At 34.6% G+C, this 23,788-nt stretch overlaps 2 protein-coding genes across 6 annotated transcripts in view; one reads left to right on the top strand and one right to left on the bottom strand.

Annotated features, from left to right (window-relative positions):
- Window positions 1-23,788, bottom strand: part of LOC137631756 (cyclin-dependent kinase-like 3) — an 80,927-nt gene that overhangs the window by 8,462 nt on the left and 48,677 nt on the right. For 3 of the 5 annotated variants that reach the window (XR_011041943.1, XM_068363690.1, XM_068363688.1), the window contains exons 2-9: window positions 22,678-22,846; window positions 14,947-15,141; window positions 14,182-14,360; window positions 12,107-12,219; window positions 5,846-6,296; window positions 5,319-5,651; window positions 4,233-4,774; window positions 3,893-4,047 (exon numbers count right to left, since the gene is read on the bottom strand). Coding sequence is in view for 4 of the 5 variants with exons in the window: in XM_068363690.1 (XP_068219791.1) it covers window positions 3,893-4,047; window positions 4,233-4,774; window positions 5,319-5,651; window positions 5,846-6,296; window positions 12,107-12,219; window positions 14,182-14,360; window positions 14,947-15,141; window positions 22,678-22,845 (2,136 nt within the window). In the remaining variant the exon portion in view is untranslated. Of the gene's footprint in view, window positions 1-3,675; window positions 3,750-3,892; window positions 4,048-4,232; window positions 4,775-5,318; window positions 5,652-5,845; window positions 6,297-12,106; window positions 12,220-14,181; window positions 14,361-14,946; window positions 15,142-22,677; window positions 22,847-23,788 lie in introns of all 5 variants that reach the window. The other 2 variants (XM_068363689.1, XM_068363687.1) reach the window with 2 other exon arrangements.
- Window positions 8,792-23,788, top strand: part of Atg3 (Autophagy-related protein 3) — a 325,399-nt gene continuing 310,402 nt past the window's right edge. The window contains exon 1 of the mRNA XM_068363692.1: window positions 8,792-8,836. Within this exon, the coding sequence (XP_068219793.1) occupies window positions 8,807-8,836 (30 nt within the window). The 5' untranslated portion in view covers window positions 8,792-8,806. The remainder of the gene's footprint in view (window positions 8,837-23,788) is intronic.

Below are 23,788 nucleotides of genomic sequence, written 5' to 3'. Positions count from 1 at the left end.
CTTCAGGAGCAGGGAGCAATTAAAAGCGTTGAAAATTATTCAAGACGTCGCTTTATGAAATATACGGGGAGCTAAAAATACATTGGAGGTTGTACTGGTACATATTGGGAGTAATATAGTACCCATTAAGACCAGAATGCTGTACACAATGCTCTTTTACTTCATAGTATTAAAACAGTTTGATAAGAAATAGCTTACTGGAAAGAAAACTGTGACCAATGGTAAACTAAAAGTAGAAGCTGGAACTCCGGATATTTTGAAAATCTATTCATATTAAGAGTTCAAGACCATTAACTTATCGAAGGAAAAGTTAGGGTTGCATAACGAAAGGCATTTTCTCTATAAGCTCCTTTGGCAATCTATCAAGTTGTAGGTTAATATACACCCGATGTATGCCATTGAACAGGAAGAACCAGATTCTAAATTTCGAAAAGATTTCTGTAAAGTGAAAGAAGAAAAGTTTCAAAGTCACATATAAATGTAGACATAAACCTAAGCAAGAAATAAATACCAACGCAAAGCCATATTCTGCAGCGTACGTTATTTCCAGGTCTAATTATTACTACAGGTTCAGAATAAATCCTGCAACTATTCAGCATCATACAGTATTTGATATACAAGTAACACTTAATGAAGAAGAGATAATTACTGTACTTGTCCAGAAAAGCAGTAGGCCTAATATTCACAGTCGTTGACCACATTTTCAATGACGATACAAACATTTCAAATCACTTGTGTATAGTATACAAGAGATGATTGTTGGCGTTGAGAACAGAGGCAATTATGTAAAGCTACATGCGACAGATTGACCAGCAACAGCAAAAAATAATTATACAATTACTACATCACCAATAACCACTTGTCTATAACAAACAAGAAAACACTGCAAAAAAAAAAAGAAAAAAAAAGTGACAAACCTGGTATAAGGAGTGGGATATTATTAAATCCTATAACTTCATTGATCCTTTAAACATACCATAGAAGAATATAGGGCTGATTGTGGAAATAGGAAAATAGAGACAGTAATGGAAACTTAGAGAATTGGGCATATGAGGGGATATGCATATTTGTGTGGAATCAAGATGATAGATACACCCTTGTTTAGTATATGAAATGTAGTGTGAGATATCCACACGAATTCATAAATTATGAACAGCACATTTGCAAAGAAGCACATTAAAAACTAAATTGACAGAACTAAATCTAAACTGTACGTTGAAAAATAGAGGACTATATGAAAGGGTGAAGAAATATTTACTGAACATGATCATGTAGAATCAAGCACTTAATAGAGGAATGACGATTGAATTTAGTATCTAAACCTAATATTACGGTAATTTGTCCTTTTAAATAATTAAAGGAATTTGATCTAAAGTTTTGATTAGTGTACTCTTTAAAAATCACAAATGCGTTTTGATTATGATACGCAGTATCAATGAATGAAGGATCATAGATATTGTTTGAATATATTGACTCGTTTATAGATGAGTGTATTAATTTCAAGAATGAGCCTAAGCCCCTACTAAAGATTAATATGAAAGAAGGCAAGATAAAAACGACGAAGGACACGCGAAGTCATAGTTGGTACTCCGTATACCAGACCATGGAAGAAAAATATTGAAATGGATCCTGTGGAATTTATACATTCATATATTCAATGAACGAGAAGGGAATATATTGAATTTAGTCCTTAGGAACTAAAGGGTGCAAAGTATTTTGGAAGTTTTGTAAGCAATGAAAAGTATTTGTTAAAATTAAGTAAAAAAAAAAAACATAAGCGACTGGAAAGAACAAAAATAAAAAAAAATAAATAAATAAAAGAAGTGAAACTTATTATGATTGCTCTTTTTTTGCCTGTCTTATAACGACGTAATTTTTGCATAAGCGTTATTAGTGGAGGCTTAAACATTCGGTGCTATAATGTGCAGTTTATAATTTTCCAAAGACTTTTTTATTCTTATTAATCACTCTGTGCAGTGAAAAATAACCTATTCCTATTTTGTTCCTAATTTATGCTGAAGACTAGTTTTCATCAGTGTAGTAATAGTAATATCTTTCTCTTTTCTCTGTTCCCTATTGGAATTCCATTTTCCAGTTTCGGTACAACTCCATGGGAAGGAAGCTCGTATAGTACCATAGAATTTGAATTTTGATACTTCTATTTATGTAAGATGTTTACTATTCATTGTACATACACGCATACATACATTATGTTGATGATCGAAAGCACCACTCGTATAATAATCAAACACTGCTCGAGGACATTTAAGACTGGATGCTGAGATTATGTATTTATGTTTACTGGAGATATCGGACAACATCTCACAAAAAGCAAGAAAGAATAGTTTGCTCTACTACTGCCATGTTGGGTTTTGGTCATCAGCATATTCCTAACTTCGATAAGTGCACAAACTGATATTTTCTCTAAAATAATTAACAGCGTTTTTATTTAGTTGTATGTCTGTTGTAATAACACCAATCAAAACTTTTAGAATGTTTGGAACACCAATAAAAACCTTTAGAATGTTTGAAGCCCATTAAGAATTGAGCACTGACGCCAAAGTCTTTATTGAGACAAAATTCATCATGTGAAAAAAGCACAGTAGGTGAAAGAATAGATGGTGATTTTCCTGAAGAGAGTCTTCACCTTATATAATTTATAGGATTAGAAAGATTCTCATGGAAGTGACTAATGGAATGAAAAAAAAGTAGACTCAAAAACTAAGGGTAAGCACGTAAGTAGAAAGTAGAAACAACCAGAGCAATAATTTAAAATGGTTTGAACATGCTTGCCGCACTCCCCAAGAGAGATTAGTTCACCAAGGCACTAGAAGAGTTGGAAGACCCAGGCCTACATGGGTGAGGACTATGAAGCGTGAAGTAGGAGATGATGAATGGCGAAGTATTTAATTAAAAACTGAATATAGAGACGACTGGAGAAATCTAACCGATGCCCTTTGCGTCAATATGCGTAGGAGGAGGTGATGACGATTCCCTGACTTTCCAAATATACAGAGGAGGGTCCGACAGAAATAAATTTGCCAGTCGGGCTCTTCTTAGGTTGTGTCCACACAGGTGGCTGTTCAGCAAGTGCACACAGGAGTGGGCTGAAATTCGGAAGGTGCCAGGCTGAAGCTGGAGTCCAAAATATGCTGATTATTATGAGATTGTTCACACAGACATCTGTAAAAATGGCCTAATCGCTGATAATGTTGACTCATCCCTAGTGCTGTGGGATGAGACTTGCTCATAATCAAAGAGTTTGTTTTAGACTGCTCAAGATAATGGGAAGAATTCTAGTTTTGACAACTATTAGCAAAGTCTTCTTGCTTTTAACTACTTAGTTTTGCAATACCTAACCTATTTGTCAATATTGATTTTCTATTTTTTCTTTTATTCTGTAAAGTTTAAATTAGACGGTATATCTGCCTCTTTAATTAAGGTATTATTAAATTCCAGTATTTGGGATTCATATGTTGAGAGGCTGACCACTGTAACTACTGTATTATAAAAAGCTATATCCATCATTCTCTTATCTGTACCATATCTCCACCTATGTAAAATCCCACTTTGATAATATCATCCCCCATCTGCGACTCACAACAGTTGACCTGCAACCGTACCTAATTCACTGCTTAGGTCAGCAGAGGAAAACTGGATTTTAAGGAAACGCACCCATACTGTTCCTGCCTCGCCAAGGGATCGAGTCTGGGTGCCCTAGGCTGTGACCCAAGAGAGCTGCCATTACTCTACGAAGGCCGGAGAGAGAGAGAGAAAAACACTTAACAACATTTCCTGATTTTCTTTTCCTGATCAAAAGCTACACAGCCATTTTCATCTCACAGATTTCATTTGAGTAAAATCAAATGAACTGATTTTACTGAGTACTTACAGAAGTTGCAGAGTTACTTTTGTTGTTACTGAGTAGTGGCATAATGATTCCTGGCCTGGGGGGTTTATTTCCAACAATCCAGCTGCTGGTTCCGGGAACCGAACTGCTACTCTTCTTGGGACTACTGTTTCCGTTGTTGGTTAAAGCACCTGTAACTGCAAGGAACCCTAATTTTAGTGACAAGAGTCTGATAAAGAGATGACGAGGTCTGTTTACTATGCTATGATATACAATTATGTGGTGAAGCACACTAATCAACATATACATTTGTGCACAGTGGTAATATTATTCAATATTATTCAGTAACTATTCTAATAACGGTCAATATATCTCATAATACCAGTGTTTTCTGATGCATCCCAAAATGAAAATCTCGATCCAAGTATTTTCTTACCACCAGGGACATTTGGCAGAGATAAATCATCATTCAGTAGTCGAGGTTTTGCCCATCCCATTTCGAGTTTGGGTCTGCGAATAGATTCTCTGAGTTCCTTATTTAGTCCTAAAGGATCTCGAGGGTTGTCCTTGATCTCTCTTAATGGGTCACGAGCAAACTCTCTGTGGGAGGAATTATCTCTATATGAACTGTCCCTGCCAAAAAGATCTTTTGTCCTATCCAAGCTGATGGTGTATGGATGGCGATTCAAATCCATGTTTCGCGTGCTGTCCAAAATTTTGTTGCTTTCAAGGGCAAGTTGGCGATTGTATAAGGTAAAGGAGGAGGGACCATCGGGACCCATTCCAAAATTGTCGTCATCCTCCCAGTTTATGTGTGAAGAACCACTGCCTTGCCCTTGTCCTTGAATGCAGAGAGCTTGTCCTCTTGATTTAGAGTTTGTTCCCCACAGATTGGTTGGTGACTTGCGCCCTTTCTCGTTCGCCCTGCATCATAAAATAAGGATTTATATACTTTGATAGTAAAAATTTAAACCCTACTAGAAATTCCATATAACATAATGCTATCAAAAAGTATAAAGATTACATCTATGAAATTAATCGCTTTTTTTATATCTATTCTAGTCCAAAGTTATTCGAGTAATCAGTCTTTAAATGGGTTTATGCAATGAGCAACGAATTCGTATGCTTTTTATTTTTTTTTACTTTATTCACATTCCTTTTAATTACGTTACAAACACACACAAGAATAAAACCTGAAAGCAATCTATTTTACCAGAAAATAAAGCATGCAATAAGATTTAATAGACAAAGGATGACGTAATGGCTAAGGGAGAAGTATTATTCAAGTCGAGGATTATTTTAAAAAGATAAGTTATAATTATACCATAACCTGCATGAATAGATCAGAAGTTTAATTGCCTAAAATTTCTGAAAATTATGGAAAAGTATATAGTTTTTAATATTGGGACTTTCCCAAGTCCACACGAAAATCTACATGAATATTCTTTCAGTTTGATCCTTCTCTAACCTGCTGTTTCTTGCTGGCGATGCTGTATTTGTTGTTCCGGTGATGTTCAGAGTCAGGGCTATAGTGTTATTGCTGCTAGTACTTGCAGTTGGAACAGGATTCGAAATCACACTAGACGTTAGGATAGTATGTGAATCTCTAAGAGGAGGAATTAGAGATGATCTAGGACTCACAGGTACATCTTCTGCTATGGCTGGAGCAAGACTACTAGGTCCTGATATCCCACTCGACCTTTGGTGGGAAGGGGTCAGGGGTGCAAACGACACTGAGGGTTTTGAGGCTGGGGTCGACTGTGAAGGTTGGGAGAATGCAGGCTGCTTTGTAGGCGAAGCTCTGGAAGTCAATAAGAAGGTAAAGGTAAAAGAAAGAGAAACATATGGAAATTCTACCTCACTTAAAATTTCACTTTGTACTCTCATCCTAAATCTTATTCATGCTTGGCAGTATAAAACTATACTCAATCATTGATTATCAAAATAATATCAAGAATATTTTTATATAAAAAGTAAGAGGTTGAAATGTCTAACCTAACTGAGAGTGTGTTTTCTGATCTGGAAGTAGTTGATATTGGCTGGGGAGGAGGTGGTCTGGCAATACTGCGACCATATATGCTTTCCGGGCTATGCCCACCAGGCCCCTTGCGGCTTCTCCCTCTTTTTTCATTTGTACTTGACCCCCTCCTTCCAGTTACACCGAGAAGAACATTTCCACTAAATTCCTGCTGTACCTTCTGTCTTAGAATAGGCAGAAAAGCTTCAGGAAACCCATCATGCATAAAAAAATCGTGAGACAGGAGTGTTTGTGCCTGCGGTCGAGCTGTTGGTTCTAAACAGAGACAAGCCGCAACAAAAGAGTGAGCACGACTCGACCAAGACGTGAAAGACCCCATTAACGGTGTGGAAGCAGCAGCTGGTAGCTTCAGCCCAGCTAACATAGGATTTCTCTCCATAAGGTTTCGGTGTGATGTACTAAGTTCACCTAGAAAAAATAAATGATGAATTATTCTATTCCTATTATCATATGTATATACAGTAGACCTTTGATTTACGAGTACCTCACAATACGAGCGATTTAGAATACAAACATGTAGTATCAAATTGATATACGAATATTGTATTGCCCTGCCAGAAGAAAATTCCTTTCAAATGCTTATTTTTGCCAGAAAAGTACTTCACGAAGGAGACTATCTTACAGTGAGCAGAATTCCACTGATGTTAATGAAACACTGTAAACTGAAATTATTATACTTTAAATGTTATAAATAAGTTGAGATATGTCTAAGTAATATATTGTACTATATGCAGCAATACATTTAATCTGCATGCGCAATCAGTTTTTAAACTAGGCATATGTCAAAAAAAAATTGGTCATGGGTCCATGGTACCACCTTTTTTTTCCATTAGCATTTTCCTATAAAGCCATTAGGCATTCTGTAGTTAGGGGAAATGGTTGAAAGCTTATGAAGTATGGAAAAGACAAATAACGATGGCAGGATAATTAGGATTTGACTTGGGGAAAAAACTTGTCTGCATAGGTAGATATCGTTTTACATACATACTACTGTCCATATTAAGCCAAATGACAAAATTATTTGAAATATGTGCAATAGCAGCCCATCGGATGAGCACACCAGCAGGCGTTATCATTGCACTCACAATGAGAGTTCCAGAGGGCAATAATCTCCACCCTTTGTGCCAATTCAGGAGGCTCTACAAACAGGGTGGCATCAATCCAGCCACCCATCACCACCACAACAAAAGCATATAAGTTTATAATCGTGCTCGCATTAGAAATGACTCTTGAGCTCTTCATGGCCTCCAATCAAACTAGAAGAGTGTGTTGCCATGAGACCTTTTTATCTAAATTTCCATGCCGGCTAGATTATTCTAATTATTTTTATTTTTCTATTACTCATTAATTTTATTTATTTGTGATGTCAGAGGTTATAAGATATTGAATATTTTTCATTATGAACCTTTGAAAATTAATGTATACTTGTATCTATGAAAGTATGGAATGCAAGAGAATTCCATTGATTTTGATTTTGATTTATGAGCATTCTGGCTTGCAAGATTACTCCTGGAATGTATCAAACTCTTTTTTAACCTGGGGCTATCAAAAATAAAACTGACTATTATAATTGGGGGAGGGTTTTCAAAAATAAAGTTTGACTGTTAAACTTGGGGTTTAAAAAAGTAAACTGTATGACGGTTAAACTTGTTCTCCAAAATGAAAGTTTATTAAACTTGGATTTTCAAGAAAACTTTGACTGCTAAATTTTGCATATTGGTGAAAAATATTTATTTTGTCCCCCATCCTTATTTTCAAATTTCATCCTGTAATTACGTTATTTTGATTTTTTACAATTTTTCCTACAGCGGCCCTCATGCTCAAAAGTAAAAAAAAAAAATTCAACATTTGAAAGTAAATCTATTATACTCATGAGTATCAGTGTCAAACCCATTTTAATTAAAAATGTGTAGAGTAGGGTCAATATGAACTCTTATCCCCTACTATGGACAAATGGTTGGTTTATTAGCTTTATTCTCGACCCATAGCTAATTTGAAATTATGAACTATTTGTGGCTGAATGCATGAAATTTAGTAATAATGTAATGAATAGCACTTTGTTGAAGATTTCTTAATAATTAATCATGCACAATAGACGGGTGAATGCAACAGCGTGGGAATCGCACACACACGTACATATATATATATATATATATATATATATATATATATATATATATATATATATATATATATATATAGAGAGAGAGAGAGAGAGAGAGAGAGAGAGAGAGAGAGAGAGAGAGAGAGTGAGTGAGTTTCTGGAAATACAATGGCAAACTGAATAATCCAAAGAGATTTCGATTCCAGAAGATCTGGACTATAACTCCATATGTAATATTACTATGGAGCTTGATTATTATGTTTTGTTTTTAACAATCTATCCTTATGATCAACTCTTACGCATATTAACGCAAAGGGCTTCGGTTAGATTTCACCAGTCGCCAGTATCTTAAGCTTTTAAATTGATACTTCTCCACTCACGTCTCCTACTTCACGCTTCAAAGTCTTCAGCCATGTAGGCCAGGGACTTCCAACTCTCATAGTGCGTTGTGGAGCCCAGTTAAAAGTTTGGTGAACTAATCTCTCTTGGGGGGAGTGCGAAGAGCATGCCCAAACCATCTCCATCTCCCTCTCACCATGATCGCGTCCGCATACTGTATGGCACCTGAGTAATCTTTTATAGTTTCATTTCTAATCCTGTCCTCCCATTTAACTCCCAATATTCTTCTGAGGGCTTTGTTCTCAAATCTACAAAACCTGTTGGATATTTTTTCATTATCATACCATGACTCATGTCCACACAGTAATACCGATCTCACTAAACTGATATATAACCTGATTTTTTTATGTAATTACAGGCGATTTGATTACGCATATTGAGCCAGTGCTGGTTCATTGATGAGGATTATGGTTGGATGGACAGCTATCGCCTCTCCTGGCTGTTGGTGAGTGTTCCAATAATTGACTTCTTTTTTAACAGAGATTATCGAAATGTTGGCATGGAAACCGCCTCGCTATAGAAAACGGTGTTGAAAAAGATTTCGTAAAACTTTAGTTTATGTGCGTTAGTATAGTTGGGTGATATTCAGAATTATGAATGATAGGTCAACAGAAACATATTTTTTAGAATACGAATAACAATTCTTTGTTTAGATTTCTTCTGTAGGATAAATTTGTCTCGTGTTATTTGGCCAGGTGGTCGTTTCCCTTTCTACCTGTTGGGATGTGACGTACATTGTCTTGAAAAGGGAAATTTTGAGACGAATGCTTTGAAGTAAGACATTTCCATTTATGAGTTCCTTGGAAATGGTCGTTATTACTGCTTCAGTTTTTAAAGATTAATCTTGTCGTCAATATTTTATCTTTACGTCGGTTACTTTACGAAAATACTATATGATATTTCTAAAGAATATTATCGGGTATTACTATTTCATTAGAATTAATCCAGTCTCATTCCTTTGTGGTAGAAATATGCATGTGTAGTAGGATCTGACTAATAGATTGGTTTGTTCGCGTGGTAACCATAGATATCATACGATGGTAACAGTTTTACATGATGAACATTTAATATTGGTATTCAGTATAACACTACTTGAAGATGGTGCATGATGGATCTAGCAAAGATTGTCGATTTACAATTATATTACTGGGCTTTGTGAATTCATTCAAAAAATTATATTTAATGGATAATCCTTGTGCGGTGTTGCTTATTTGGTGTCATCATATTTTCAAAATGAAATGCTTTTTTTCACTACCGGATCCCGGGATGACGGAGTGGTCGCGACCTCCCCTTCAAAAAAAAAAAAAAAAAAAAAAAAAAAAAAAAAAAAAAAAAAAATATATATATATATATATATATATATATATATATATATATATATAAATATATATATATATATATATATATATATATATATATATATATATATGTATATATATGTATATATATATATATATATATATATATATATATATATATATATATATAAGTTTGGCTGTTAAGGCGGGTTTACGCGGTCGAACGGTTCTTTAAACGCGGTTCGACAGACAAGTGTTTGAAGTGACGTTTGAACGTGTGAACGGGATATTTAGTTGTCGAACGGTTCGATGAAAGTCTGTTCTCGCCTGACTTTTGTTGGTGGGGCTTCATTGTCTTAAACCTTAAGCATTTGTGGCTGACTCCACCTCTTCGAACTGTCTGACAAGCTGGTACGACAACCGGGTTCGACGAACCGTTTGACCGTGTAAATTCTGCTTTAAACGTACGGTTTTTAAGGAAAAAGTTTGGCTGTTAAACTTGGGATTTCCGAGGAAAAATGTTTCTGTTAAACTTCGTGTTTTTAAGAAAAAAAAGTTTGACTTAAACTTGGTGTTTTCAAGAAGAAACGTTAGACTGTTAAACTTGGCATATGGGTTGCAAAATATTTATTTTATTCAGTTATCTTTGTTTTCAAATTCCATCCTTTATTAACTTATTTTGCTTTTTACATTTTTTCCTACGAAGTCCTCTTGCTCTAAAGTTAAAACTATTTGTGAGTGAGCATTTGAAGGTAAATATATGATAGTCACGAACATTAGTTACATATATAAATTCATATTATGTCTAGTATTCTAGGAGTGTATGTTTACATTGATAAAGACAAATTATTTTCTACTTAATACTGCTGTTATTTTCAACCTCCCCATTTTCTGATGGATCAACGTCAGATGTAAATATCAGTATCATTGTTTTTTATGTTTATCCATGATATGTTGGTAATTCCTGTTTTTAAATTAAGTTCTTTTGTTTACTTTGCTGAATTTATTTCGACATGGCCTTTTTAAGGAGATTAAACCATTTGTTGGAACAATTGTCACGTGACAATAAACTTTTCGAGAGAGTAAGATCAATTCTCTGATATGACTGTTTTATCGGTTAGCTTTTGTTCTGTACAGTATCTGGGACAAAACTCCTATTCAGTAAGTGGAAATTTACATGGGATCACAATGTTTGATTGTTGTTACGATTTTTATTTCAATGTCATTCGTAATATTGAAATATGATATGATTAACAAATCTACGCGGCGTGGAACTCCATAATTCTATAATAGCTCCATAAGTTTACCGGTTCTAAATGTAATGTATGTTTCAAACAAAGTTGGGTTTTTAATTTACGAAGTAAGTAATGTGGTGGTCTTTGTTGTTTCTATAAAAATAAATAGAAATAATACAGTAGATAGGATGAAAATGGAAGAAAGGAAAATTTTCTAGGAAATAAAAACTAGCCTTTTGTTTGGAGAAATCACTAATATGTAGAAATTGAAAAAGTTTCGGGATAAAAAGCTTGGATTTTACGAAAACCTTCAAACTTGGATAAAACTAAAACAATAATCAATAGTTCAATAGTTGCTACAAGAAGAATGTAGTGAAAGAGATGTGTACGATTAAAAAAATCTCTCTCTCTCTCTCTCTCTCTCTCTCTCTCTCTCTCTCTCTCTCTCTCTCTCTCTCTCTCTCTCTCTCAAGCATGAAAAATTTACTTTATATGAACTGTAAATAAAGATATTGTGTTTCGGATGTAAATCAAGTTGAAAGAAGTGAAGAGACTAACTAGAATTCGACGAGTCAAGAATTGCTGTTGATTGATATTTGAACGGAAGGATACAGGCGCTCCATTAATTACAAATATAACTCGAGAGGTAGTCAGCTGATGAGGCTTCCCGGGAAAGTACATGCATTTACTAAAATTAATGTTGTAGAGATTACTTCTGAAATATTTTATGTATTTTATCGGGAGGCTTTTATTTCATAATGCATTTTAATCTTAAAATAATCAATTATAAATTGGAATTGGATTTAAAAAACATGAAACATAGCTCAAAAATACTTGAAATTGCCTCAGCTTCCGGGGGGCCTACAGCTATTCCCGGCCCCCCAGCTGCTTTGGTCAGGTTTTCCGATCACCCCTGTTTGAACTTGCTGTATCCGCAGTTGATATATATATATATATATATATATATATATATATATATATATATATATATATACAGTATAATGTGCTAATCTTATCTTATAAATTGGAGATTATAGAAGATGTAATCATCTTTTATCTTAGATATCAAAAGTGCTAAATTAGTACTTTATTAAATATTTCATGCAAAAATATATAATTTCACAACATTAATACATATATAGTACCCAGTTATATAGTTTCATTGTCAATCCCAAGTCTTACCTAATGTTTGTATAATATGGAAAAGCTGGTCAATGTCTGACTCCCCTGGGAAAAGAGGTTCTCCAGTAAGCATTTCTGACAGAAGACAGCCACATGCCCATACGTCCACTTCTCTGTAGGAGGAAATTATGTTTTATAAAAATAAAAGGTCACCTGCTCATAGCCTAGTGGAAATGATAAAAGAAAACATCGATACACAAATACACATAACAGCAATAACAACAAATTCAGCCGTTTCCAGTCCATTGCAGGATAAAGGCCTCAGACATGACAATCCATGTCTGGGATTTGGGAAGTTTTAATCTCCACGCTGGCCAGTGTGGATTGCTCATGGTGGGAGATTTTCGTCTGATCGCTCACAGCAAATCATCCTAGTATCGGTGGCAGTGATTAGTACAGCTTTGCTGATCATGGCAATACGCAAACACCTTCCACCATGTTAAGGTACCCCACTCAGAAAGGGTTTTGTGAATATATATATATATATATATATATATATATATATATATATATATATATATATAAAAAATGCAACCAAGTACAAGAAAAATTGTAGATAGTGAGTAAATCTTAACCTGTTTGTCTACTATACCACATCGTTTACTTTGATAGAATTTTTTTTATGATATATATATATATATATATATATATATATATATATATATATATATATATATATATATATATATATATGGTGAAGTGAGAGTACCCACATACAAACATTTGTAGAGCAAAACGTTGCGGAAATATGCACCTGTATTTGCGACAATACGTTAGCACCTTAGTGGCTCCCGAGGTCCCATTAGCCGAGTTGGGAGCAACTATAGGGGGACTGGTCAGATGTCAAGGTGTTTGTAGAGGTTCAGATATTTAGCTACAATTTTCCATATACTTGTATAGGCAAAAACATATTCATACATATATACCTGCACACATTTGACGCACATATACATAGTTGCATACATACCAATATACATACTTTCGTTTTTTGGTGATATATCGGACTCACAATAACACGAAAGTACTAATTCTAAAACTTTCCATGATAGATATATGTACATATGTACACACACACACATTACATGTATTGACTGGAGTTAGTACTTCCCTCTTATTGGTGGCATCATGGTGCTCGCGAAAAGACAAAAGCAATAACCCCAATCAAGTCTCTTCACTTGTTTTTCAGGTCCATTATACATACTTTACATTTATATTGTGTCAGCTGTCGTGGCTTCTACACTCATTCATAAATATACATATCTATTTATCAATCTATCTATCTATATGATACAAATATTCCCGAAGCCAATTTTGGTTGAAATCCTCCGTAGCTTTCATTCCACTACTTTAAGGATGGTATTTTGTATTCAGAAATATATTTTTTATTCTTGTTGGAGAGGGATTTGCCATAAATATTCAGTTTTACGCTAAAACCAGGAACTTATGGTATGAAAATTTTATTCAAAATTTGAATGTTATATTCCATATATATTTCAGAGACTGTGGTGAATTTTGGTATCAATACTGCTACAGTGATCTCACAGCCACAAGGATAACAACAATATCTAGTCAGCTACTTAGATCATATTTTCAGACAATGAAAGCTCTGGGATTTGATTTGGACGTGTATGCTAATTCATGTCCCTGGCCATAAAAGCAGGTTCATCTAGCCACTTACTTAGTTTGTACGCATTTATATCTAAAAAATATGACACAGATATGATAAAAAGTTAAATTATTCACAATCAAATATGCAAATACTAATTGAAATTTCTGGTTTCTAAACAGTAAACAATATATTGGTTAAAATCAAGAAGAATTTGTCTGCCTTATGGCTTCTTCCCCTTTCTTTCTAACTTGCTTTGCCACACACACACACACACACACACACACACACACACACACATATATATATATATATATATATATATATATATATATATACATACATATGTGTGTGTGTTTTGAGTGCGAGTGTGTGTCAGTATGTTAATGTCACCTCGAGTGTTCATGCATTTGATATGACTGATTTGATGCATCATTGCAATCATGCTGAAATCCAGCAGAAACCTCACCTTCCATATCTTGTGTCACCCACTAAGAGTTCGGGCGCTCTGTACCATCTGGTGGCCACATAATCTGTGCAGGACTCTCCGGGCCCCGCTAGTAAACGGGCGAAGCCAAAGTCGCAGAGTTTGACGACACCCAAACGGCTTACCAGGACATTTTCGGGTTTTATGTCTCTGTGGATGATCTGTCATTGGAAGAAAAAAATGTATCTTTTAGAAATATATGTAATTTAAACCTAATAAATATACGTTTATTTCCATTGTGTTCGAAATAGAATTTATAGAGGATTATCTACTGAACAGAAAGTTTGTAATTTTTAATGCTACATGGAATCTTTTAAAGTTCTAATTCCAAGTGAGCAATGACATTACTAGACTATCTCTATAATGTGAACCTTATGAAATTTTCCTCTTTTCTTATCTTTTAGACATCTCGAATTGTCTATAAAGATGTGGAGAATTAGGATATATTCATTTCAAGATACTATGCATTGTAGTACCTCCTACATAATTGATTGTACCTCCAAAACTATAATCTCCTTTTCAGCAATAATATCAATGGTTGCTTAACTTTCGATTATCTTTTGTTGTCAGATAATGAATTTGTGAATTATCAACATATAATAAATCTCCACCATACTGTATATAATCGAATTGTGTTGCATACCTGCACAATGACTAGGACCTGAGAGAGAGAGAGAGAGAGAGAGAGAGAGAGAGAGAGAGAGAGAGAGAGAGAGAGAGAGAGAGAGAGAGAAAATAAAACATTACCTGGTTCTGGTGACAAAAGGCAATGCCCCTAAGAACTTGAAATATGTGAGCTCTGGCTTTGCTTTCTTCCAACCCCGACTCCGTGGATTCCAGTTCATCCAAGATGGTGTGGTCGACGTATTCAAATACCAGGTACAATCTTCGTTTGCGTCGGAAGAACTCTATCAAGTTCACCAGATTTTCGTGACGAAGTTTCTGAAAAAAAAGGAGAAATCACTTAGTTTAAAGGTCTAAAGGCCACTTATGAATGGCGAGGCATGGGTCAGTGGCAATGTCTTAGCTAGCAGGATAATGCCCTTGAGACTGACCTAAATACATATGATCAGTGCCCAAGCTCCCTCTCAACCCAAGCTAGGAACAGGGAGGGTTAGGCAGTAGGTGCTGATGACCCGGCAGGTAGACTTATAGGCTCCCCCAAAACCCCATATCTTTAGCTCACAAATGATGGTGAGGTTGCTGAAACCTAGGAAACTATCGAGCTTGAGCGTTACTCGAACCCAAGTCTGGTAGATTGCCAGGCAAGGACGTTTCCAATAGGCCACCACAACCACAACTGATGAGTCAATGTTTCAAATAAATGAAAAGGAGTAACAGTTATTTAATAAGGAAAAAAAAAAATACCATGCATAATCAGAAAAGATGAGCGTCTCCTATTTTTTTTTGTTAAGTATATGATAATAACACTACATAACTTTCTATGGAACTAAGTACAGTAATACATCCAAACAGTGGAAGAAAAACAAAAACAAACAAGTGAGCAAGTCCTGAACGCGGACATGGTCCTCGTAGAGGACATACCTCCGCCAAGGTGACCTAGAGCGCCATATGTCCTAGAATCATGAATTGATGTGACTTCGACCTTCACATGACCTTGACCTTCACGTGACCTTCAAGTGACCTTGACCTTCACGTGACCTTGACCTTCACATGACCTTGGCTTCAAGTGACCTTGATCTTCAAATGTACTTGACCTTCACGTGACCTTGACCTTCAGGTGACCTTGACCTTCACGTGACCTTGACCTTCACGTGACCTTGACCTTCAAGTGACCTGCTTGACTTTTGACCTTCAAGTGATCTTTGTTCATTTGCCACTGATACTTAATATGACATTGATATAATGCACCAATATGACCTTGACCTTTGACCTTTATAAATTTGAACATCACCCATGGGTTGCGCCTGGACTAGGACTTCCCTGTTGGCTTATGCAAAAGTCAGTGCTTTATTTCTGTCTCTTGATATGGCCACTTATGTCATAGTGACACCAGTGACCCCTGTGACCTTGACCAAAATTTAATCAGTTCTTCCATACACATTGGGGAACTACTTGGCCAAGTTTGAAGTGATTCCGTGTAGAAATGTGGCCTCTACGTTGTCCACAGACAGACAGACAAACAGAGAAACAAACAAACAAACAAACAAACAAACAAACAAACCGAACCGAAAACATAACCTCCTGGCGGAGGTAACTAAATATTATCCAAAGAACATGGGAGTTTTTTCATAAAGCATGACATTTGTTTAAAGAATAAACCACGAGTTAAGTTACAGCATTGTTTTAGACGAACCCTCCAGAACTATTATTCCAACAATTAATCACGTCCTAATTTCACCCCTGCATTGTAAAAGAGGCGCATACCGTTGATATTTAATAAACAGTGATTTTAAAACAATTAACATTGTGCAATTTTAATTACACCTCAGACATTATGATCAGATGTGTGTTCTTAGTGAAGATTGAAGGAGTTTTGGGCAGAACTTATTTTTTCACATTTAAATACCAATATGAAATATATAGGGCAAATAAATCTAAAATAAAATTTCAATGGCATATATGGACTTATGCCATTTATGTTTCGCATCAGTGTCCTTTTAATCAACAAATACGTTTTTCAAATTGCAGAAGTTATACTGTATCAATGTACGGAGATGCGAACTAGAGCAAGAATATTCGAAAAACTGAAATTGTTTAAAACCACGATTTTCCCATTTGTTTACTAATGTAAGAACTATCAAGAGGTTGGTAGAAACATACAGTTCTTTACCACACGCTATTCCCAGCTGGATGTCATGTAGGTAGTAAGGATAAGGAAGACAAAGCGAAGCTTGGGTGTGATTAATGTTTTAGGGATTATGAGAATAGGTATATATATATATATATATATATATATATATATATATATATATATATATATATATATATATATGTATATATATAGATCCCAGACACCAATTGACATGACTGAGTCTTTGTCCTGCAGTGGACAAGAAACCGCTATATTTTTGTTGTATAGACACACACACACACACACACACATATATATATATATATATATATATATATATATATATGTGTGTGTGTGTGTATGTGTGTGTGTATATATATATATATATATATATATATACATATATATATATGTATATATATATATATATATATATGATATCTTTTTTTTATCGGCTTTCCATCACGGCGATAACCTCAAAACCTCACCCTCTTTTTCACAGCTCATCCGGGACACGAGGAAAAGAAAGCCCTGTTTTATGACAGTACCCCCTGGGAGAGGAAAAAGAAGAGCCATAAAATAAAAGGGAAAGGGAGCAACAGAAGTAGCCATCGCAAAATAACGTTTATGAGAGAGTAGGGTAAGCAACTGACAGGGAAAATCTCCACGGACAATCAGATCCTTCGAGGATATTATCAGAAGGAACACTTTGAGATGCATCAGCAGGAAACTCTTGTTTTTCGTACACACAATTAAATACTACATAGTATTGTGAGATGATGGTTAGATGTTGGAGAGACGGAAATAGTAGGTGGAGGGACCAAGTATTAGAGAGAGTTTAGGAAATTAGAGAAGGGCAGCATTCACAGGAGCGAGTTAGGGTCACACGTTAGTTCGGACTTAAGGTGTTATTATTCGCATGAAGACAATACAAGAAAGAGTCTCCCAGTGACAGAGTAAAACATGCGAGGAAGAATTAAGAAGATTAAAACTAGTTTACTTTTCTCTCTCTCTCTCTCTCTCTCTCTCTCTCTCTCTCTCTCTCTCTCTCTCTCTCTCTCTCTCTCTATATATATATATATATATATATATATATATATATATATGTGTGTGTGTTTGTGGGGGGGGTGTCTGTGTGTTTGGAAGTGTATTTTGTAACCGCATCCCAAATTCATTAAAGGATTAAAACTAGACATCATTATCACCTTGATTGTGTGACTTTATTTCTTGGATAGCATCCATGCTTCAAGGCCAATGCGAAAGCCAAATTGAAAACTAAAGAATATATTGTTACCTTCATACAAAAGATGTTAGAAAACTGTAGGTAATATAGAAACTGGGTGGTAATCAGCATGGCCAGAGCTACACTGTTAGAAAAAAACGTAATTATTATAAGAAATTCTTCGTAAAAATGTACTGTTCTCAACCGTATTTCAGTAAAATACAGGCGACCGTATTTTTACATTTTTGTTATTATCTTTCACGGGTTGATGACCGTAATATCACTCTTTTACATCAATACAATGGTTTTAAAACGGTAAAAAAAAAACGCAATAAATGTTGCAAGACTTTTATGGCTTTTTTAATACAAATTTTTAAGTGACCACAATCATATTTACCTAATGGAATAACATTATGAATTCTCTAACAAGTGCAATAACCGTCAAGTTAAGAAGTTAGCGGTCTTTATTAAAAAAAAAAATACGATTTGAGTCCACTCCTTTAAGTTTCAAGGTCCAGTAAGCGATCTAATTACACAAGAAAAAAAAACTAAAATAATTAGATTAGCCTTAGGAAAACAGGGATGAGGAAGATCGAGTTTCTTATTACTCTATTTACTGTCGAACATACCAGCCAAAAGAGTTGCCTTTTCCTTTGGACAGTAAGTGTCAGAGCCATTTGGTTTAAGTAAAGGAGGAACAGAAAATTTACACCAAGAGCATATTCAAGTGTAGCCCACTACATATGTACCTGAGTTGTACCAGAAAGGTATTTTTATGGTTAATTTGTATTCTTTTTCAATTGAACCAGGATTTCCCTGAACAAAAGCTCTCAACTGAGCATACTGTAGTTATTTCAAGTCAAATCTGATCTGTTACCCTTCCAATTATGATATGACACCTGGTTCTCCAAGTAAGCACGTCTTCAGTGTTTGTCTTTGACTCAGTGTTTTAGCACATGAGAAGGGATATGCCTATCAATTATGTTGACCAGATTCAAAATAAAAAGAAAAAAAAAAACAACGGGCTCAACACTTTTATACAATTATGACTAATTCAAATACAAATGATACTCAAAATACCATTTCATTCTGCTTAAGATTCTATACCGTTTATATCTTACATGAGTATGCCATATCAGGGACAGGCTTCTTAGCATTAATTTCTAACAAAACTAAGGCATAATCAGGTAAAAGGTGGAAATTTAAAGCGAAGGTTCACGTAATATTGAATGTAAAAAAGATCGGACCATTGCCTAAATTCAGTATTTTTCTAATGTTTGCAGAGAGAGTAATACGGTAAAGTTTTAATAATCTTCAAATACTTATATAGTTATCATAGACTTTCTTCTGTAACCACATTTTTATTTACGAATCGATGGACCTGAAATTAACAAAAATAAAAACCAATCAGGGCAAATAAATCATGACAGGGATGGCTATCCTCCACACGCCAGAGATCACACACACACTTCTTGGGGTTTCATGAGGAAATGAAATTAGGACGTCACTATTTGACAGATATCAAACGATTAGGCTACGAAGTTCCGGGAAGTCTGCCTTTACTTGGAACTAAGTTGCACGAATCCGGTAAGGCAGAAATACAACGTAAACACACAAACTCGTCTACATACACACACACATATATATATGTATATATATATATATATATATATATATATATATATATATATATATATATATATATATATATATACACATACACACATACATACATACATACATAAAGAGAGAGAGAGAGAGAGAGAGAGAGAGAGAGAGAGAGAGAGAGAGAGAGAGAGAGAGAGAGAGAGAGAGAGAGAGAGAGAGTTTTAGTTTGTGTGCAATTCGAACATACGCATCGAAACTAATTTCAAAAGTTCCCATAATGAATGTATCGTCCTTCAAATTTGAGACCAAAGTGACCATATAAATTAATTTATTCGTTTTAATTGCGAATCCAGAAGAGGTAGATATGTATAATTACGAAGATAATTAGGCAAAGGGATTATCCTGTTACGATAATTAGATGTTTCGTGTTTAAGAATTGAAAATTGTATGATAAAGTTGGGATAAAAGTGTTTTCATTAAATCAAAGAGTTAATAAATTTTCTGAATACTCTTTTATTGCAATATAATTTCTATGATTTGTGATTATCCATAAGAAACTGGCGGGGAAAATAAAACACCAATTTGATGAGTAACTTCACCTCTATAAGCAAAGCTGGCTGAATTTCTTGCACAACTTATGACGTTATTGCAGTAAATCACGCAGTACGATTTTCTGCCGGATATGGTCCAATCACACTTTATGATATATGATAAACCAAGGGAGAAATCTGTCCCTAATAAATCATAAGAAATATTTTCCACGTTCGGGAAAAGCAGCTTTGAATAATATTCCTGATGATGAGATCAATGTTAGTTTTACCATTTGCTCAACATCTTGCTATCATAAAGGAGATTGAAAAAGGTAATAACAAAAACTTCACTTTATATTCAGCAAAACTATCATGCTAAAATAAAATCAAGGAAAAGTTAACATAGTGAAGTTTAAACAATCCTATGTCGAGATATGTTAGAGATTAGTAGGAGATTGCTAATACTTTTGCAGGATAACAGAAGAGCTTGTACTATTGGCCTCCAAATTAGCACAGAAGCTATAGTTGCTTTAGAGCTTCATTTCAGAATTAATCTTGATAATACAAAAATACACATTAGCTGTACGAGAGTATTTGCAGAGACACTTATTCGCACAAGCGACACTTTAGACAATGATGAATCCTTTAGTCAGGAAGATATTGTTATTAGTAATATGGTTTTAGATGAGTCATAAAGATAAATAAAGCTGCAAACTCCTTGGAATCGGCCACTTTCTTATTTGTAGACTGATGGCTACAAAAGACCACAACCGTGATGTAGGCATCAATACAGAGCAACACTTGCAACGAGTCAAAATTAACCTTTTGTATAAAAGTTCTTTACAAAGATTGAAAAGAATTCAGAACAGACTGCAATGCAATCAATTACTTTTCGATTAGATTTTTTAAGGTAATAATAAACTGTTCAATCAACTGCAACTGCTAATTTGGACTATCCATTTATGATATAAAATGAATCGTATTATTTTTGTACAACAAAGAACGATAACGGCATTTTTATACATCTCACTGCATTATGATATTTGACAAGTATTTAGTTATATGTCCATTAGGATGAATATTAAAAGAATTGACCAAAGGGATTATGAAATCCAATATGCAATACAAAGAATAAAGTCAGGTGTTGGCATCGAAGAAAGCTTTATAAGTTGATGGATTCTATAAGATTAAGATTGAAATGGAAAGATCAAATCTGAATAAACTGTATTCTTGAGACACTGCAGGGGTTCTCAAATGGAAATTGCGTTACAGTATTTCTCTTTGTCTGTAAGCATTCCGATGGGAAAATGATACTTGCTAGTGATACGTTCTGACCGATAATAGAAGATAAACATATATATATATATATATATATATATATATATATATATATATATATATATATATTTGAGAAAATAGTAAGATGCTCTAGCGGGAGAAAATTAAAAGCAGCTGTTAGGCAGAGATACATAGTGAGGAAAATGGAAATTGAGATCAAATTATAAGTATTTTAGTATGAATTGTGAAAAACTGAAAATGGCTTGTTACGATGGATACTTTAAAAGTAATTATTATCAGTGCGAGTAGAATAAGAGAAATCTGTCGGAGCTAGAGAGACAAGAAAAAGTGCAAGAGCTTAGAAAATACGTGGAATAGAGCGTTATCAAAGAAATAAGGTACAACTCATATTAATGGGATGAATCATTTGTTTAATAAAATAGAGAACAGATTTGAAAGTGGGACAAATACAAAGTCAATACAAAATTCCGTCGAAATGATTGTAAATAACACACAGGAAAGGGAAAAGGGTAGAGTATTATTTTCAAATGGTTTGATCATGTACAGGGAATGGAAAAGGGTATGCTGGTGTAGAGTATGTAATTCGGTTGCCAGTTAAAGAAGGACCTGTAGCTATCAGAAATTAAGGGCCTAAATGTCCAGAAAGTGAAATGGAGTTTGCAGGACAGGAATAATGCTGTCTGTGCAGGCGGATCTATATTCTCTGGTGAGAAGATGTCTAAGCCTTTTGTATAAGGATTCATTAGTTAAAAGACGAAGTTGTGGATCTTTTCATTCTTTACGAGTTCAGGCTTGATCTTATTTACAATAAGATATTATGAAGTATAAGCAGAAATGTCTGCACAATTCTAGAAAGACATTAGATTTCATTATTATGACTACTCCTATTATTATAACTGATTAAGGTATGTAAAATATCTCAGAAATTATAATAGCAGTAAAAATAATAACACTACTACTACTACTACTACTATTACTACTACTACTACTACTACTGCTGCTGCTGCTGCTGCTGCTGCTGCTGCTGCTAATAATAATAAAAATAGCAATAACAATTATTTTACCTTGAGCATCCGAACTTCCCTCAGAGCTATTTTCTTGACAGTGTGGTCATCTTCACTCTCAAGGAACTTCTTGATAGCCACTGTCTGTCCAGTTTCCTTGTGTCTGCAACGCAAGACAATGCCGTACGAGCCCTCCCCGACAATGCCCAAACTCTCGTATCTTTCCATTCTGGAAAATAAAAGATGAATTTTTAGTATGATGCCGCGATATAAAGTTATTTATTTTAGACCTCTTGATAATACAGATGGAAGTGTAAGAATCACTTGTAATCCTATTTATATCGAGGATAAATCATAAAGGACATAGCAATAATATAGAACCGTCATCCATCAAATTTCTTGAAAATTGTAAGTTTTAGCTCTGGACAGCATATTTATGTATGCATGCATTTTCTTATAACAACTATAACATTCACCTCTCCGCTAGACTTAAAAGTAAGAAAGTTTACCAATGTGGGACTAGAAACTTCATCTCAGATATACATTGTGTAAAAAATGAAGGGTAATGCCTTATTAACAACTATCATCAAGCAAAAATATGTGCATCGTCAGTGAAAATAATTCAAGCTTTAAGACCTATATATTCGTATCTAAGACCACATTTAAGTCTGTATTTCTATACAGCAGCCTTTAGCCACGCACCTGTAATTTTCAGAAGGTAAACCCGACTTATTTCTATCCTTAAAAACTTCTTTCGGTGATACTAACAGCATCTGGCGTTCTATTACTGAATTTTCTGTCCTTTTCCATCTTTTAATATCTTATGGCAGGAAAGTGGACAATTCTTGTACAGATCTCATCTGTTAGAATGCTCCAGATTTGAATGGGAGTCTATTTTACCCATCCACTATACATTGATACTTTGATTACCTGAGTCAAGAATAAACTTTTAATGCAAAAAAAAAAAAAAAAAAAAGTTTCCAATATTAAAAGATTTATATACCTATATTCATAAACAAAAGGCTCATCAGCAGTGCAATTGATACAGTTCCACCACCACTTCACCATGCACTCTCGTGTTTCCTGAATATTAGGTCATACACCTTTTTCCTTAACTCACAAATTTCTTACATTGCTTTCCGCTATTAATCCATCTGTCATCTGCCTTATT

Source organism: Palaemon carinicauda, chromosome 40 (assembly GCF_036898095.1).
Source record: "Palaemon carinicauda isolate YSFRI2023 chromosome 40, ASM3689809v2, whole genome shotgun sequence".
NCBI lineage: Eukaryota > Metazoa > Arthropoda > Malacostraca > Decapoda > Palaemonidae > Palaemon > Palaemon carinicauda.
Note: the sequence above shows the minus strand (reverse complement) of the source record. Positions and strands in the feature narration are given on the sequence as shown.